This window comes from Punctularia strigosozonata (assembly GCF_000264995.1).
Source record: "Punctularia strigosozonata HHB-11173 SS5 unplaced genomic scaffold PUNSTscaffold_2, whole genome shotgun sequence".
Taxonomy (NCBI): Eukaryota; Fungi; Basidiomycota; class Agaricomycetes; order Corticiales; family Punctulariaceae; genus Punctularia; species Punctularia strigosozonata.
The window spans coordinates 792,833-809,677 of NW_006767434.1; the positions used below are offsets into that span (position 1 = coordinate 792,833).

General features: G+C 50.3%; 4 protein-coding genes across 4 annotated transcripts; all 4 read right to left on the reverse strand.

Annotated features, from left to right (window-relative positions):
• Positions 1-1,072: 1,072 nt before the first annotated feature.
• PUNSTDRAFT_130611 (uncharacterized protein) lies at positions 1,073-1,482 on the reverse strand (the record flags this gene model as incomplete). Its single annotated transcript, XM_007379863.1, has 2 exons — positions 1,073-1,141; positions 1,192-1,482. The coding sequence occupies 2 exons, from the start codon at positions 1,480-1,482 to the stop codon at positions 1,073-1,075; spliced, it is 360 nt and encodes a 119-aa protein (XP_007379925.1).
• An 820-nt stretch (positions 1,483-2,302) lies between these two features.
• PUNSTDRAFT_42001 (uncharacterized protein) lies at positions 2,303-3,016 on the reverse strand (the record flags this gene model as incomplete). The annotated part of the gene is made up of 1 exon (XM_007379864.1): positions 2,303-3,016. One exon carries the CDS (start codon positions 3,014-3,016, stop codon positions 2,303-2,305), a length of 714 nt encoding a protein of 237 aa, XP_007379926.1.
• A 3,411-nt stretch (positions 3,017-6,427) lies between these two features.
• Positions 6,428-7,124, reverse strand: PUNSTDRAFT_42002 (uncharacterized protein; the record flags this gene model as incomplete). The annotated part of the gene is made up of 2 exons (XM_007379865.1): positions 6,428-6,970; positions 6,999-7,124. 2 exons carry the CDS (start codon positions 7,122-7,124, stop codon positions 6,428-6,430), a joined length of 669 nt encoding a protein of 222 aa, XP_007379927.1.
• Positions 7,125-10,266: 3,142 nt separating this feature from the next.
• On the reverse strand, positions 10,267-14,628 carry PUNSTDRAFT_42003 (uncharacterized protein; the record flags this gene model as incomplete). Its single annotated transcript, XM_007379866.1, has 11 exons — positions 10,267-10,308; positions 10,440-10,989; positions 11,041-11,556; positions 11,677-11,893; positions 12,289-12,988; positions 13,046-13,359; positions 13,381-13,750; positions 13,786-13,826; positions 13,881-13,921; positions 13,992-14,405; positions 14,471-14,628. The coding sequence occupies 11 exons, from the start codon at positions 14,626-14,628 to the stop codon at positions 10,267-10,269; spliced, it is 3,363 nt and encodes a 1,120-aa protein (XP_007379928.1).
• Positions 14,629-16,845: the final 2,217 nt, after the last annotated feature.

The following is a 16,845-nucleotide window of genomic DNA, read 5'->3' on the forward strand; positions in this document are numbered from 1 at the left end:
GCAACTGACCTACTTCTACATAGCAACCATAGCACTATATAGCAACTGGGTGACTTCTATATAGCATCCATAGCACGACAATAGTGTCCATAGTTCTGAGGGGCAGCTATATAGATCAAGATTTTTTCAGATGAGGAAACAGGAAAGTCGGAGTTGAATCCACTCAAAGATCTGGAACCACTGGGGCATTGAGCCACTGGTGGCCCGTGCATGTGATAGACGTATCCCGCCCTCGGTGGAAATGGGAAAGGCAGGATTGATGTTGGCAAAGAAGTCGGCAAAGAGTTGGAGACAAGTCGGAGAAGATTGGTGAAGATCAGCGGAGCAGATTGGCGTAGATCAGTCTGGATGGCCATGTGACACGTAGCCTCCTTGTTGCTATTTGATCCATTGGAGCCATCTCCACCAGTCTCCTTGACGTGCTGGATGATCTCCTGCTCTTCCATGCGGCTTGCAGTATGGTCAGAGTCCACTGCAGTCTCAGCATTCCCAAAGCGGTGTTTGAGGTGTCTTTGTGCTGTACCCTGCAAGGTGTGCTTGGGCGGAGTTCAAGCTTGAGGTATACAGTGTCATGGGTCTTCTGTGTGCCAAGACGGGACCATTTCTTTGTTTTTGTGCCATTCCAGACTGAAAACAGGTGCTCACAAGATGCTGAGTTAGGGACAAAGCTGAGGAGGAGGATGACAAGCCTTGCAAGAGGGTCTCAACGAGGCTTCGGAGCGGTGAGCAACAGAGCGGGAGCAAGAGCTAGAATGTACGCAGTACAGTTAGCTTCACACTGCGTGGGGATAACGAGCAGGTCGATTCATGTACCTAGAATGTACGCAGTACAGTTACTGAGGTACAATGAGCAACAATTAACATAACGAGAGAATGAATCAACGTACGCTTCACACTGCGTGGGGATAACAAGCAGGTGAAGCGACGGATTTGTGAACACGATGCTTAAGTGAGCAACAGCGGGCCGAAGGCCAAGAATATGATAAGAAAGTCCATGTGGGCACACCGGGCGCCTTCGCGATGCGAGGGGTATCATCAGTGCTTTGCACCGATTGGATCTGGAGATCCGAACCTAGACCTTCGACAGAGGGTTGTTGTCCCCAAGTGTTTGCCAGCACTTTGATGGATCAATCAAACTATCCTAAGACATGTTTATGAGAACAGGCCTTTCATAAGGGTCATTGACAATACCTGAGCCTGACAACCATCCCTCAACCCGTTGATAGGCCAGTTTATGTCAGAGAACTCTTCTTCCAGGTTGGTGTAATGTAGTACCAGACCGAGGAGTGTCAGTGGGAGTTCAGTAATGGAAGTGCAGAACACCCTCTGATACATACACTTGATGATTCCCATGGTGATCGCGGGTGTCAGTTTGAAGATCAACTGGTCAAGGTAGGGATTGAGGAAGAGAGTTGCAATGAACACATCTTGATCGGCTTTCCACCAGTGTTTCTCGATACTGCGAATGATAGTCGAGGCCATGTGGCAAGAGATAGCTCACCGGTGTTTTCCAGATTCTTGCATTCATGCCAGCAAAGCTTGTCGTACGACTTGAACAGCTTTCACAGCATGAGGAGGACTTGATCACATCATGTACTGGCATCTTGCACGATATTTGAAGCAATGGGGAGAGGCTCAATAAGAATTTTGATTCTAAATGTAGACATGGGGAATGTGTAACACACTGATAGTGCAACAACATACCAAACAGGCTGCATCATCGACCCAGAATCTCTTCACTTCCACAGTATCTTGCGTGCTTTCTCCTTCGCTTTCTTGGAGCTACCCACAGATTCGATGATGGCTTTCTCCCTTGGGTGACCGTAATGTCAAGATACTTTTGGACAGCAAGGAGACAATCCAAGGAGCAGAAGTATGTGGTTCATCAAGCAATGACAGGGAGAATAAGTGTGAGAAACTTATCACCCTGCTCGGCAATGAAGAGGCCATGTATAACTAGTAACACTTTTGAGCAAAAGTGATGCCACACAAGAAACCTCAGGGAGCAAGCAAACAGACTGTTTTAAGTGCTGGATTCCTTGAACCAAAAGGTAAAGGTACAGCACAGACAGAGTCAGGTTAAATAGGAAGAAACAGCACAATGTGCCGGATGAGTAAGAAGTAACGAGGCATTGCCACAGGCGACATGCATGATATCCTCCTCCACCATCAGAGTATTCAATGTGGTATGCTTGTTAATATCAACATCCATCAAACCTCACCACACAGAAGGAAACTCCCCGTTACACCCACCCTCCAAGGGCGCTGTGCACCCTTCCAAACAGGTAAACTACCGACGTCTTCAAGCTACGTCCATTGTATCCACGCCAGCAGATGATCCCAACTTGTCTGCCTTCATCTTCTTCATCTTCTTCTTCTCAGACTTGGGTTTCCCCTCATCGCCCGCGGTATTTGGCCCAGCAACCTTGCTCTCCTGCACTGTGGTGCCCTCCATCATTGTTTTTGACTTCTTGATCTTCTTCCTTCCTCCACTATCATTGTCTCCTCCATGGACCTTCCTGTGACGTTCAGCATGCGAAGCTTCACAGCGAGCATCACGCCAATTCACTTCCTCCTGCTTGCGGTACATGAACGTTGCACAAATGTTCTCACGATGAGCGGTGTTCATCACAGCGTACGTTGGACATTTAGCACAGTTGCAATGTGAGTGCTTGCCATGCTGCTTCTTGGATTTGGCTGACTGGCCGTTCTTCATTGTCGTAGGTGCACTAGGGTTGTCATTACTCAACATGAGAGGGGCACCCTCGACCGAGTCCTCATCAACTGTCATTGCATCCACATCCGTCTCATTGGGCTTGGAAGGCACTGGTGCAACACGTTGCGCAGCTTCTTCCTTCGGCCGAACATAGCGGTCATACACATTGCACACATCCAGTGTGATGACAAGGTTGAGAGGGTCGTCGCCAGGCATCAAGGATCCGTCTTTGCCAAAGTAAAAAATCACAATAGAGAGGTTGTTGCAAACAGTGATGTGATTGATAGCACAGCAGAACATGGCGTACTTCGGAGGCCTTGGCATACGGTGGGTGATCCTTCCATTTCCAAGATGATTGTAATGATCATGCATGCCTGTAGTTTGTTCCACAAGATGATCTTGATGCCTCCACCATCCGTTGGACTCCGTTCAGTCTCAAATGATACACTTGTCATCAAGAAGACAATACTTGGTGTCGCCAGAATGTGTTTGGGAGGTCCAGGACCAGGATCAGCAATGAGAGACACCAAGGCCGACATGAGCCAATCAAAAATGAGGAAAGGTGCATTGATTGAGTTTAGTTGCGTCCAACAGCAAGTGTCTGAACAGATAGGTAGGGGAAGGACAGTCTCGCTACCACCTCCGTGATCTATATGAACGTCATCTCTTCCGATGGGTCTGAGCTTGATTGGAGCATTGCACATGACATAGCCAAGGAAAACCTGCAGATCATTGTCTGGAGGTGAGCCGCTGCCATCAGGCAATGCGGCAACACTGTTGACACCATTTGCAACAAGGTAAAGTTTAAGCTGTTCGTGGCCGTCAATCTGATCCAACAGCAACCAGGATACATCACCAGCTTTCCATTTTACCTCAAACACAATTGAGAGACCACATCCCTTGTGCAACAAAATACACTCGATGAGTCTTCACCAAAGTTGGCAACCTGCGTCTTGTGTCACCCCGAGAAAAGTCTATTGCCGTTCGGCACATGCACCCGCAGCAAGGACACATGGAAGACGGGATGCACACCTCATTGGAGTAGGTGCAAAGGCAGCTCAACTTGATATGAGTTATCACCAAAATCCCGTATGATACAGTATGGCCCAATGTATTTTGGCACAAGTTTCCTTGCTTGACCCTTTGGGAATGATATATTCTTAGTGAATACATACACCATGTCACCTTCAACGAAGGGTGAAGATTGGGGTAACCGATTTGCAGCACGAGTCTGCTTTACTCTCACCTCCAAGATGGCATTGTGCGCTGCTATTACAGCTTGGCACATTTTCTGAGCAAACAAGTGAACACCAGTGTACTCGCTGGTTGCTGGTTGATTCTATATCAATGATTGAGGCATCCGCCCGGTATCTAAGAAGAATGGTGCAAAGCCTGTGCTCTTTGATCGTGCAGCATTGATGGCGAACTCAATCACAGGTAATCTTGCAGCCCAATCTTTCTGATTGGGCCTTACACATGCGTGAATCATCTGGGTCACGGTCCGGTTGGCCCGTTCAGTGGACCCGTCAGATTCAGGGGGGTATGCACTAGACATACTAAGCTTAATCCCAAGGAGTTGGTTGAGATGTTGCCAGAACGCCGACGTGAACAACACGTCTCGGTCACTAATGATACACTTTGGAAGACCGTGCAAGCAATAGACCTCCTGGAACACTAACTCAGCTATGTCCTTAGCACAATAGTCTTATCACGAAGGCACTAGATGTACACGTCCCAACAGGAGGTCGATGATAACGGTGATTTCCTCATAGGTACCATTGTGGTCCTTTGCTTCCGGTAGTGGGCCAACAAGATCCATCCCAATAGCCTCCCAAAGGCCAGTCAGGACAGGTAATGGGTTCAGTAGCCCGTATGTTTTCTGATTTGATGGCTTACTTTGTTTGCATGTAATGCACGAGTTGCAGTACTTTTGTACGTCGCGAGCCATTGTCTTCCACCAGACCGTGTATTGCAAGTAAGTCAAGGTTTTATGAGCTCTGAGATGAGCAAGTATTGAATGAGCTCAAGATATGACAATCTTGTGAGCAGAACGGTTGCCAGGATGACAGTCTGGGATACATAGCCAGAGTACATCATTCTCCTTGAGGTAGACAATGTCGTTGACAATCTCAAAGTTGCAATAGGCCTTAGACTCCTTAAGGACCATCTTGAAGAAGTCATCACAAGCATAATAATTGCGCAGGCATTCAGGGAACTTGTACTTGTCATCCAATGCAACCATCAGAATGCGCCCCAACCCAGTTCCACCACCACCAGTTGTTCCCCCTCTCCAGCAATACCCTGCTGCATCCATTGTAGATGCACCGTCCTGGATTCTACTTCTGTCTGCCTGCTTGTTTTACAGCAAAATATGGGTCATGCAAATTTTCAATGCATTCAATTGCGCAACAGATATGCACGACCGGTACTTTTGGGCGGTGATTGCCACCTCCCTGAACCACGTTGCAAGCACCATCAGGGCCAGCACGCAGGCTATCTCTGGAATGCTTCAACACGACCTCAGCAATCTGACAATTGCAGACAGAGATGTAGCCCGTGCATTGGAGGAACTTAGGGTTAGGGTTATATGTGAGGTGCACAGTGAGCTAGGGGTGGAGGAGGGGTGGGAGCCTCCTGTCGAATTGGGTGCAGGGGTGGGGAGGATGTGGGAGGCACGATGGGTGGCTAAGGGTGGGAGGATATGTGGCTATGCACATACACAGGCTGCACCATTGCGGTGGTGGTGTCACCAAGCAATATGTCACACGCGTGCGGTCAGTGACTGTGCGCTCACATGTGTGCACCCTCATGCACAAGGGTAGGAGATGGCTTGGTCTTGCAGTGGTGCAGTCATTGACTGCACGTGCTGGGGGGGATACATAGGGTTATGGCAATGGTCCCCCCACTGGTGCAGTCAGTGACTGCAATGATTCCAGCGTGGGTACAGTCAGTGACTGCGCATTGAGGAGAGGACACCAGGTGTCACCAATGATCCCTGCGTGGGTGCAGTCATTGACTGCACATTGAGGGGCCAAGACTGCATTGTGGCAGTGGGTATTTATGGATGCATACCCTTACTTGACCCGGGGATTTGAACTTGAGGTAGGCACTCCCACACTCATCAGTTGAGGAATTAACACTGTATGCTTTGCATGATTAGTCATAAATCTAATTCCGGGGCAGCCATTATCATTAAATAAATACATGCATCACTTAGTCATTGTTTGCAAAGCCCTGTGTCACCCCAACTTGTGGAGAGATGGGTGTGGAGTGTTTGAAGATGATGTTGGCCGGAACGCCACCCTTTTTTGGCCACTTCTTGTTTGGTTTCTGCAGGGGCAGGCTGACAGGGAGGCACTTTGACCTAGTTCAAAGAGAGCTTCTTCTGTTGGCTGCCAAGGTTGCTTCTGTGAGGGATATCAATGTGCATGGACACCGCTTGGAGGTCTTGCCTCCCACATGGCTCTTCTCAGCGAGCAACTCAGCATGCAGATCCTCTTGCGACAGCGGTGGATCTGCTAGTTTGCCCTGCAAGGCACTTGAGGCACTGTCTGGGGTTCCTGGAGGGGTTTGCTCCCCTGCCCCAGATGTTGTGGTGTTGGGTGGGCCACCTATGTCCTCATTGGAATCAATGTCCATACATTTAGGTAAATTAGCAGGGCAAGCAGCGGCACGAGATGGCCATAGGGTGGTTTGCAGCAAAGCGTCAAGTCATGGAGAGATTGGGGAAGTGGCAGGCAGGGGACCAGAGGGCCCAGCCCTGGACACGATCTCTGACGATGCAACACAGGCAGGTGCGTTCAGAGGGGCCTCATCATCTGAAGACTTATTGCTGGGCACCCTTGCAGGTGTGACAATGTTTTGCGGCTTTTTCTTCAATGCCTGCCTGCTGGTGCTAGCCTGCTTTTTGCAGCAGGATGGAGCAGAGGGTTTGGGCTGGGGTTGGAAATCCTTGAGCTGTGTGCACTGCTTGCCCTCGCCCATGGTTTGTGCCCTGGCACCCTTTGCGCACTGCTTATCCTTGATGTTGCCGTGAAAGGCCTTGGATTCTTTGTCCATGGGCACATCCTCCTCAGGGTAGTAGCCGGGATCATCCTGAGAAATGCACACAGCATCCTGCAAGAGACCCTCTACTTGCAAGGTCAGTTTGTATGTTGCGAAGCCCTCCAGCGCAACTGACCGTAGTTTGTACCCGTTCATAATCCGGCCTCCTGTGATCCAGATGCACGACCACATTCCACCAGTACAAGGGATCTGCAGCCCCACACCATCATCGATTGACCAGATGAGCTTGCCCTAGGGCCACCAGACGAGCATGGGCTTGGAGGACCGTACTCCCCCCGGGTGCAGGAGTCGACGCTAATAGGAAGTCGAGAATGCACAAGAGGATGTTGTGGTTGAGGACCATGTTTGTGGTGGGCTCCCAGAGGTCCTCGTTATAAGGCAGATCCCTAGCTCTTTCTCAAGAGGTCTGTCAACGGCCCGCAGGCTCTAAGGCCAACTTCTTCACAATCCTTACAAAGCGCACAGAGCGCAGTCACCAACAGCGTGCGTGCGATTGCAAGCTACCGTGAGTCATGCCCGCGCACCAGAGCGCAGTCAACGATGGTGCATCGCAGCTTGCAAGTATGCAAGGGCCATGGTGACCGCGCGCACGCACAAGCTGCAGTGCGCTGTCATTGATGGCCCATGCACACTTGCAGGCTGCCGAGCACGGTCACCAACGGCCCATGCGCACTCACAAGCCATGATGCGCCGTTGTTGACTGCACTCTGGTGCGGGGCCCAACTCACAGTGGCTTGCGAGCATGCATGGGCCTACCACACCACCACCCATGTCTGTTCCCAATCAGGAAGGTGGCTCCCACCGCTGGCCAGTGCTACGCCCAATTTGGAAGGTGTTTTCCCACTGCTACGCCAGCGCTACCATTGTATGCACTCACTCATAACCCTAAGGCGCATGGCTGTGGTGGCATGTGGCTGTGGTGGTGCGTGGTGATGCAGTGTGTGGCAATGCACCGGGTGGCTGTAATGTGGCGATGTGCCATGGCTGTAGTGGTGGCAGTGCACTACGGCTTTGATGTGGCGGTGTGCCATGGCTGTAGTGGTGGTGGTGCGTTGTGGCTGCAGTGTCATCACTACGCTGTGCAAGTCTTTGCCATCATCGTACGTGTCAACCGCAGGACACATACACGGCTCCATCAGCAGCATCAAGACGAGCAAGTATCCTGTGCTCGTGAACATGAACAAATTTGAACTTGCAAGCGTCTCATTCAACTCTGTCTACCGCGCCGGAGAGTCTGCAGCGGTTGCAGGCCCATTGCGCTCGCAGCCTGTGGCAGGTCCATTGCATACAACAAAAAGTACGTCATCTCTGCTTATCTTTGCACGCAACATATGCTGACATGCTAGTTTCAGTTACAATGGTTGCGCATCAATCTGTGTCGCAGGTTTATGTGCCACAGCTCAAGGGGCAAACACAAGATGAGAATTGAGGGTGGCAACTTCAAGTGGAAAAGGTGACCTTGTACAAAGCCATTGCAGATCTCAAGCGCGTATTGATGCCAGCCCCGATCCTCGCCGTTTTCAAGTCACTGCCGACAGTACCAGAACTTCAACACACTGCAGGTACGGTTGGGTCCAATTCCGGAGGTTCTATCAAGCTCTCCTTGACATAAACAAAACTATTATACTACCAAAAAATATTTAAATACTAATGTGAGTCATTTCTGAGGACTGGGAGAGAAACTAGCATAACTAAGGATCGGCTACTATGATCGTAGTCACGCAAGTTGTACTCTATAGTAATTGTGAGTGGCTACCCATAGACTTCATTCATGTTTCCCGCATGCATTCTACGCGTCTCGCACCTAATCACTTTAGGGGCAGGACACCGCGAGCTGGCAAGCAAGTGCCACGTGCGCTCCCGACGGTCGACACCAACAGTTCGTACTTCGGCAAGAAGGTGACTGCCAGCGATGTTCAGAGCGCGGGCTGGGGATCACTGATCATCTGGGATATCAACAAACACGCCATCCACCAAGACCTGCTCCTCCTTGCGTACTGTTTCCTTAGGCACAAGCACCACGACCTAAAAGTGCCGATGAAGACCTTCGAGGATACCATTGCCGCCGTCTGCGCCTGCATGGCGGACTATGTTTTCGACTTTGATCACAAACCTACAGCTTCAGTGACGCGGATGGGAGAACACGCAGCAAGTATGTATACTCGCTGGTGCTCTTGATGAAGGACTGGAAGGTCTCCGGGTCGCCGGTGTTGCTGATATACACGCTTAACCGAGAGCAAGTCTTGAAGTGAGCGGTCGTCAACGCGTACATCACAATGTTCTGCGATGAGTTCCGCCGACTCCCCTCCCTCCCCTTCCAGCACCCCCACATCCCCACCATGTGATTATTGCAACACCGTAGATAATAATTCCATGCCCATGTACCATAGAGGACGCTGCGTATCACTTCTTCATGTATTATATGCTATCGAACTTCTGTTTCGACTAAATACAGTACACTCTGAGCCTTGTCTTGCACTAGCACGAGTTGCGACGGACAAGAACGGTAACGTTGAACTTTTGCACTTGAGGCGCTGGCTATGCTTGAACACACATGTTATAACATGAGAGTCACGGTATGACATTGCAAACTACTATACTACATGAACGATACATGAGAAATGATGAGCTCAAAAAGTTTTTAAACGAGGTCAGTCGTCCTCTGCAAAAATGTTGAAGTGTTTGAAGATAGCCCAGATAATGTAGAGATACCAATACGTATGGGCAGGCTCCAAGCTGAAGAGCCATTCACTCCATCGCCGTTGCACTTCGTATAGCAGCTGGTTGTCAAAATGAGGGATAGGGCCTGTCAGCAGCACATACCGTTCAATAGCTGGCAGAACCAACTGTCAAAGTGGTGGTTTGCAGGTAAAGAGATATATGATAGGCAGGATGAGCCTCTCGTCCTGCTTGGGGATGCAGCCCTGGCCAGATAGATTTCAGCGCCAGGGGGTGTGGGTTTTCGGGAAATCTTCAGATAGTGTCTGAGAAACCTAGCATTGAGTGTCAATTGCTGATGAGAGAACATCACCGTACTGTATTGAACCTGCAGAGCCAACAAACTTTGTCCACCTTGGCGTAAGTTTTTATCCAAGAAATGTATTGCGATTGAGTATGCCCCGCAGACTTGAACATCGGGCATTCCTTGATTCTGTGTTCAGGAGGGGCCCGCTTGGGGCTCTGCAAGAAGCAGAGGACACATATCTTGCGGAGATCACTCCTGGCCCTCTTTAGCCCAGCGGATACCTCTGGCGATGTGTTGTTTGTCAGTTGCACTCTGGTGATGTTCACCAACATTTGGTGTGGGCGCGTCCAAGAAGATGCCCCCATGCTGAGCGCTGGGAGGGGAGTGGCTGGCTCAATGTATGTGTTACCTCGCCTAGCAGATGGCACCGACGGTCTCCGGATTTCTTCTCTGTAGTAAAGTATCAGCAAACGTTCCACAAGGAGATGCTAAAGTTCTCACTCGGTCAGCCCGCATTGATTTACTCGGACAGCGTCGCGTGGAAGGACACAGTGCACATTTTCTGGCGGACATATAAGGAAGTTGGTTGGAGCTATGTTTGTCAAATGAGTGCACCATCATGTGAAGCTGCGACAATGAGGTGGTGTGGGAGTTGTACAACAGAGTATCGGAGCAAAGCATCCGGGCAATTACTCTCTGTATGTCGGTAACTGGCGTTGGAGACTGTGGGAGAGAAGGTGGCAGAGGGCAACGCGCAGGAGGCATGGGACCAGCACTGAAATGGTGGCCAGCTGTAGACGGATTACTGAACACGTCGTCTTGATGCTGGGGATACAACACTGAGAGCGCGGCCATGGATAGTGGCACAGGGAGACAGTGGGAGACAGATGAACCAGGGGCGAGAAAGTAGGTGCTTGAGTTTGCATCGACATGATCGCTGAATGCTTGAGGAGCCAGGGAGGAATGGATTGGGAATGGTGCTGCAGTCGTGACATAGCTGCGGAGAGCGTCACTGTGTGGGAATTGCTGAGCCAGCACCTCTGTATCAATGTTCATGTACAAATCAACATCACCGTCGTTGAAAAACATGCCGTACAAGCTGTCCAACCACGGTTCCACTGCCTGACCATTGCCGTGCTTCGTGGAAGGGGGGGAAGGAAGTGCACGGATGGAAGGGCGGGAGGGAGGGGCAGGAATAGGGGCAGCAGCAGGGAAAGGAACTGGGGCACATGTTACAGGTTGTCTGTGAAAGAAGTTAGGACACGTTATAGATTGAAATGTTAGGCACATGTACCTCGCACGAAGCTTATCCAAGTCGCGGAGGCCCAGGTTCACCATTGCCCTAGTGCCTGGTATCTGGCTCGTCTCCGGGAGGTACAGATGGATAACTGACTCCCCCCACGAAGCATCTTCACAAGAGAATAGGTTCGGGTGGGGACCAAGCACATTGCGCTTGCAGTTCATGCAAAGCTGGCCATTTCGTAGCTCGGGGCAAGATACGTTGATGTCATTGAAGAACTGGCTGAATGGCAGCCGCAAGCAATCGTCAGGGTGGAGGGCGGGAATGATATCCTCGTCACCGAGAAGGTTGTGTGTCGAAGGAGGGTGGCGAAAGAATGCCGGATCATTGACATCGATAAACCATGTGTTTGCAGGCATCCTGTTGCGACCGACCCTACCAGCCTCTTTCTCCGCCAGCAGGAAATTGCCAGGAAGCCCAAAGAAGAACACGTCACGGACGTGCGGGACGTTGACGCCATAACCAAGGGCTAAAGTCGCGGCAATGACTGGCCCGACTTCGGTCCACCGTCTGTAAACAGCGACTTGCCTGTCACTCGGCAGCTTCCCAGAGTACACAGGACAGCAGAGCCTCGTGGATACATCTTTGCATTGCACGATGGACTGTCCAAATATGATGGCACGATCTTACACCTTGTATGATTTGTGTGCCTTGCAGTACTGTGCTGCGATGAGCTTGAGGGCCTTGCACTTGCTGTTGAAGTAGTGATATTGATATTTGATCTCAGGGCGAGTCACAGGAGCACAAATGGTATGAATATTACAACGGCCCGCGGCTTTCAGCAGCGCCAGAATGATGCGGGTCGGTGCGGTAGCCGTGAGTAATATGAGCTGCAGATTAAACGTGCCTAGGCGAGCGAGGTGCAGGAAACAATCATGGAAGGACTGATGTTCGACAATGAGGTGGGCATTTGTTGTAGACCAGTGTGATCAAAAAGTTCAGGGTTGCCTGGTTTTTGGCCCAGGTATAGAATTCGCGAGTCATGGCGTTCCTGGGTGAGACGAATACCATGGAAGCCTCAGGCGCTAGGTTGCAAAGGGTCCACATGCCAAACTTGATGCGGAGGCACTCGCACTTGCCCTTCCAATCCTCAAGCAAGGCGGTGATCAGCACGACAATGACCACAAACTTGTTCAGAGGCCAATAGTAGTGCACAACGGCAAGGCCAATAGTAGTGCACAACGGCAAGTGGGATGAAGCTCTTGCAGGCATTTGTGGGAAGGACTGCCAACAAGTCATGACCAGCCAGGGCCTTCATAACAGCGACTCCCTGCTCAGGGATGTGGAACAACGTGTCCTGGTTGTCGAGCAGATCCCAAACACATCTGAGAGTCAATGGCAGCACTCTCTGCTTCTCTGCGGTGCACTTCAACTTGGATACGCTGGGGATACGAGACAGGATGGAGGTGACGGTGTGGGCAAATGACTCATTCAGCGTGCCTGCCACACCATTGAGCACAAGCTGCGCTATCTCCTTCTGGGACTCGAACGTGGGCACGGCAACAGCAACCGTGTGAACCATAAGAGGAGCGGCCATGTCGGTAATTTCTTCCACGTCAGGATGGGAACAAAAACCAAGTGCCGCCTGATGAACTTGTGAGGTATATGTGTATCCTTGCAGCTGGTACGCGCTGATATGCTTCAGCATGGAGGTGGTTAACGCGTAGTACCGGTCCTCGGTTGCTGGCAAGTGCATTTGCTGATCTGATGCGGACCAATGGAACTTGTGCAACTTCTGCTGGCAGGTCTCAGCGTCAATGTTGAGGGTGAATGCTTCTAGTGCGGCAGAAGTGGCACGTGCATTGTGAACGGTCAGCTTGATGCCAAGGTATTTGCGCATGAGTTCAGGGAACGCGGTGTTGATGGCGTTGGGCCATTGAGTCTGACTAGCCAAAGGGAAGATATTGTCATACATGTGCATGTGTGCTTTGGCTCCGTGAGTCTGAGTGACCGGTGTTAGGCGAAAGAAACAGAAGAAGAACAAGAAAAAGATGCTCACGACCTCCAACAAGTATTCCATTGCAGGCTGTAGGACGACCTCCGACCACAGCAGAAGTTCCTGAACCTGGGTCGGCACTAGTTTGGTGGTAACCTTCTGCTTGCCAGTCGCACCGAAGTTCTTGTGGTAACTGGTGACGAGGTACGATTCATCCGTGAAAATGTAGAGGCTACGCATATGTCCCTGCTGCGAGTTCATGCTGATAAGCACCTGCCATTCCGTTGCGTGACCGGGGGGACTGCAGGCAAACCAGGTGACAGCGAGGAGGATCTGCTGGATGCAATTGTAGGCGGCATAGACATGCTCAATTTTGTCTATAAACCAGACTGACTCACTGTCCTTGGCCTTGGTGTTGATGAAACGTTTGCGGGTGTGCTCGTTTCCGATCCAGAGTTGCAAGAGGTCATCGCGATATTGTTCAAAGTTGTTCTCTTGGTGCTGAAGGAACCAGTAATGTAACAACATGTTCTGCGGGGAGTCAACCAGGCCAGTTCGCTTGAACCCGAGTGCGTCGTCATTGGAGGGGATACTGCAAAGAATCTTGCGCCAGATGAGATCCATGGCCTCGGCGATGCCTTTGAACATCACGTCACCAAGCTTCTGCATGCTCAGAATCTTGCCGTGATACACCCAGCTCTTGAACTTCTTGTCCACAAAGTTGATCCACGGCATGCCTTCGTTGTCGAGGCAGATGGTGGACACAATCTGATTAGTGCAAAGGACGAGCCTAAGCAGCATACACAACTCAACAAGGAGACATGGCTGGATGAGAGGGAATATTCTAGAGACAGACAATGAGCAAGATTGATCCAACGTAAAAGCAAGTTTGACTCACTTGAGATAAGGAACGTCCTGCTCTTGAGAATATAGAACACCCTGCACAAAGACGGACACACGAAAGAGAAAGAGAAGCAGAGCAATAACATATGAGATTGATGCTGCAAACTTGAGGTGGCCCTGCGCATTGTAGGAGCTGAGGACAAGATAGTTGTACAACGGGGTGTAGAACTTGCTGGGGTCACACCCGAGCTTCTTGTGTGAGACGAGGGACCAGAGGAGGCTGTGGAGTGACTTCATGATATGACAATCCTTGCTGAAACAGTTCATTAAAGCCTTCTCCTCGTGGTTGGTTTTGAGCTGTTCGAGACCAGCAGGCTGGGCATCCGTGTCATGTGCGTTCTCGAGATGCATCATCAAGTCCTGGGCGAAGGCCCCCTGGACCTCCATGAGCGGCAAGGAGAAGTCGTTGGGGAAATCACCGCGAGCAGCGCAGAGGACAAACCGAAGAATCAGCATGAACTTGCGGACATATTCGGGCCAAGTCATTATGCAATGGACACAACCCTTGAGATTGGGTCGTCTACGGGAGAGATAGAACAAGATTTAGACACAGCGCAATGTACAAGGAGAATGAACGCAACTCACAGTCCGATGTTGACAAGCTTTAACTGTATGACATACGACTTGTCCTCCAAGGCATACAGAGCGACATCAACATATCGCTTGAGATAGAGGGCCAGACTGTCGATAGCCGGAGGATCGCGAGATTTGTCCAGGATGGCTTGAATCTTCTCACCTGACATGCCACGCATGTATCAACACCAACCTTCATGCCGTTCGAAGACGGAGAGTTGACAGAGATTATCCGGCAACTAAATGGGAATTTGATCAAAGGCCAGTTCAACAAGCAGAGGCTTGATGAGACTCCAAGCTTGCTTAGCCTCGGCGCTGTTCGTGACAGGATTGACCGGTTCGTATTTGACAGGAAAGAACCGGCATTCTTTCTTGTTGTTGAAAAAGGTCTGAGCTTTCGCTTGGTAGGTTTGCAGTGCATTAGGGGCTGAACGGACGGGCATGGCTTTACATTTATGCCACCAGGTGTATGAAGCCTCCGCTCTGAAACCACGGTGACAGTGCATGCAGAAGACGATAGACGGGAAGAAGGTGAGACCGTAATGAATCTTGTGGTTGCGAGGCCTGACCTTCTTCATGATGGCAGGGCCTCGAAGATTGAGGGAGATGCAGATTGATGCGACCAGATCAATTTGCTCATCGGTCAAGAGATGGTGGTGTTCAGATTTGAAATAACCCCATATACACTTGGGATCAAGCACGTATTGACATTCGGTACATATGATTATTCTATACTGGGTGTCAATGACGCAGCGAGCCTTGCTCATAACACGCTGGGATTCCTGGTCCTGCGGCTGCCAATGATGGTTGCCCCAGTGCACGGTGGCCTTCAAATGCTTGATCTCGAACGCTTTCCAGTGCATGAGCTGGAGGTCAAGAAAGTCTGATTCTGTCCCACTTGCGGCTGGGCAGGAAGGGTTCTCAAGGACCATATACTCAAGAAGCATGGTCCCGACTCTCCCCCCCCCCTTCCCTTTCAATGGGCATCAGTTCAGAAGCTGTTCCTTTGAGGAGCTTCTCTGATGTTGTTGAGGGAGGGCTTAGCCCCCAACCAATCAAGGCTGTGATGTGCCTGGCACAAGCACTGCATCCTCAACACCGGCAGCACTATCAACTCCACCCATCACCAATACATTGGACAGCAGTCCTCTCAATAGCTGTCTTCCATCCTGGCCCTCATAGAGTGAGGCATCCCCTCATTATGTTCAGCCAATCTCCAGAGGTTGTCGGGTGGATCATAACACTTTTAAATGTGTTGGAAAGCATCACACCTTGGCCATGACATGATCTCATTTATAAGACAAGTCCTCCTGGCAAATGGCAAAGTTTCCCAACTTCAAGGCCATTAATGACAGCTACAAAGACATCTATGAGGTTCTGTATGGCATTGTAGTGTAGGTTGGTAAGCTGGGGTGGGTCCAAGCAGATCAAAAGGGGCTTGTATCCAGTCAGCAACTGAGAGTGGATCCACAACCAAGGAGCAAGGAAGATTGGGTGCCAGGAGTGTTCAAGGAGTTTTGCAGATGCAAGGGGATACAGGGAGGCTTGGGATGTAGATGCAGACACAGACACGGATCCAGGTGTGGGGAGGAAGACTTTTTTTTGTGTTTGCAAGGGCCTCAAGGGAAATTAGATTGCTGCCTACTCAGTACATGGACAACCTGTATTTATATGTAATGTCACCACCGCCATGGCCAGCATTGCATGCAACCCTTGCCTCTTGATCCTTTGTGGCCTGGAGCCAGGGAGGTTAAGATAATTTTAATTTTATGTTAATCCAACTTACATAGCCCATTTAATAATCTAATCACTTTATTGCCATAATACTGAACTTTACCTCACAACATGTCTGCTGGCTGTTTTGTTCTTTGTGTATTGTGTCTGATTCTCTTGCACGGCCACAGATGTTGTCCTGTAATTTTGTTGAGGTTGGTGATGGATCAGTCTAGGTGGTTACCATCCATCATTCCCCTTGGTCACCGCTTTTCTGGCTGCTCTTATCATCCTTTGATGCTGGTCTCCTGGCTACATGCCTCCCATCCGTTCACATCAGTTGGCATCAGTTGGTTGACCACACAACTGATGCAACCGGTCCAACAGTCAGTTGGTTGCTTAGATCACTGATTCCAACTGTCCATCTCCACATGCTTGATCCCTATCTCCATAGCTTTGATATCTCCCTTTGTTACCTGTTACCATAGCTTCCATCATAGCTGAATGTATTTAGGGAGCAGGGATGGAGCCCAGAGTCCTCAGACTTCGACTCACAGCTCCATTCCCTTGCTCCCAGGTCTGTCCCTAGTTGTATCTCAATAGACTTCGACTCACAGCTCCATTCCCTTGCTCCCAGGTCGCTACAGCGCGTCAGACACCCTCCTACGCTGTTA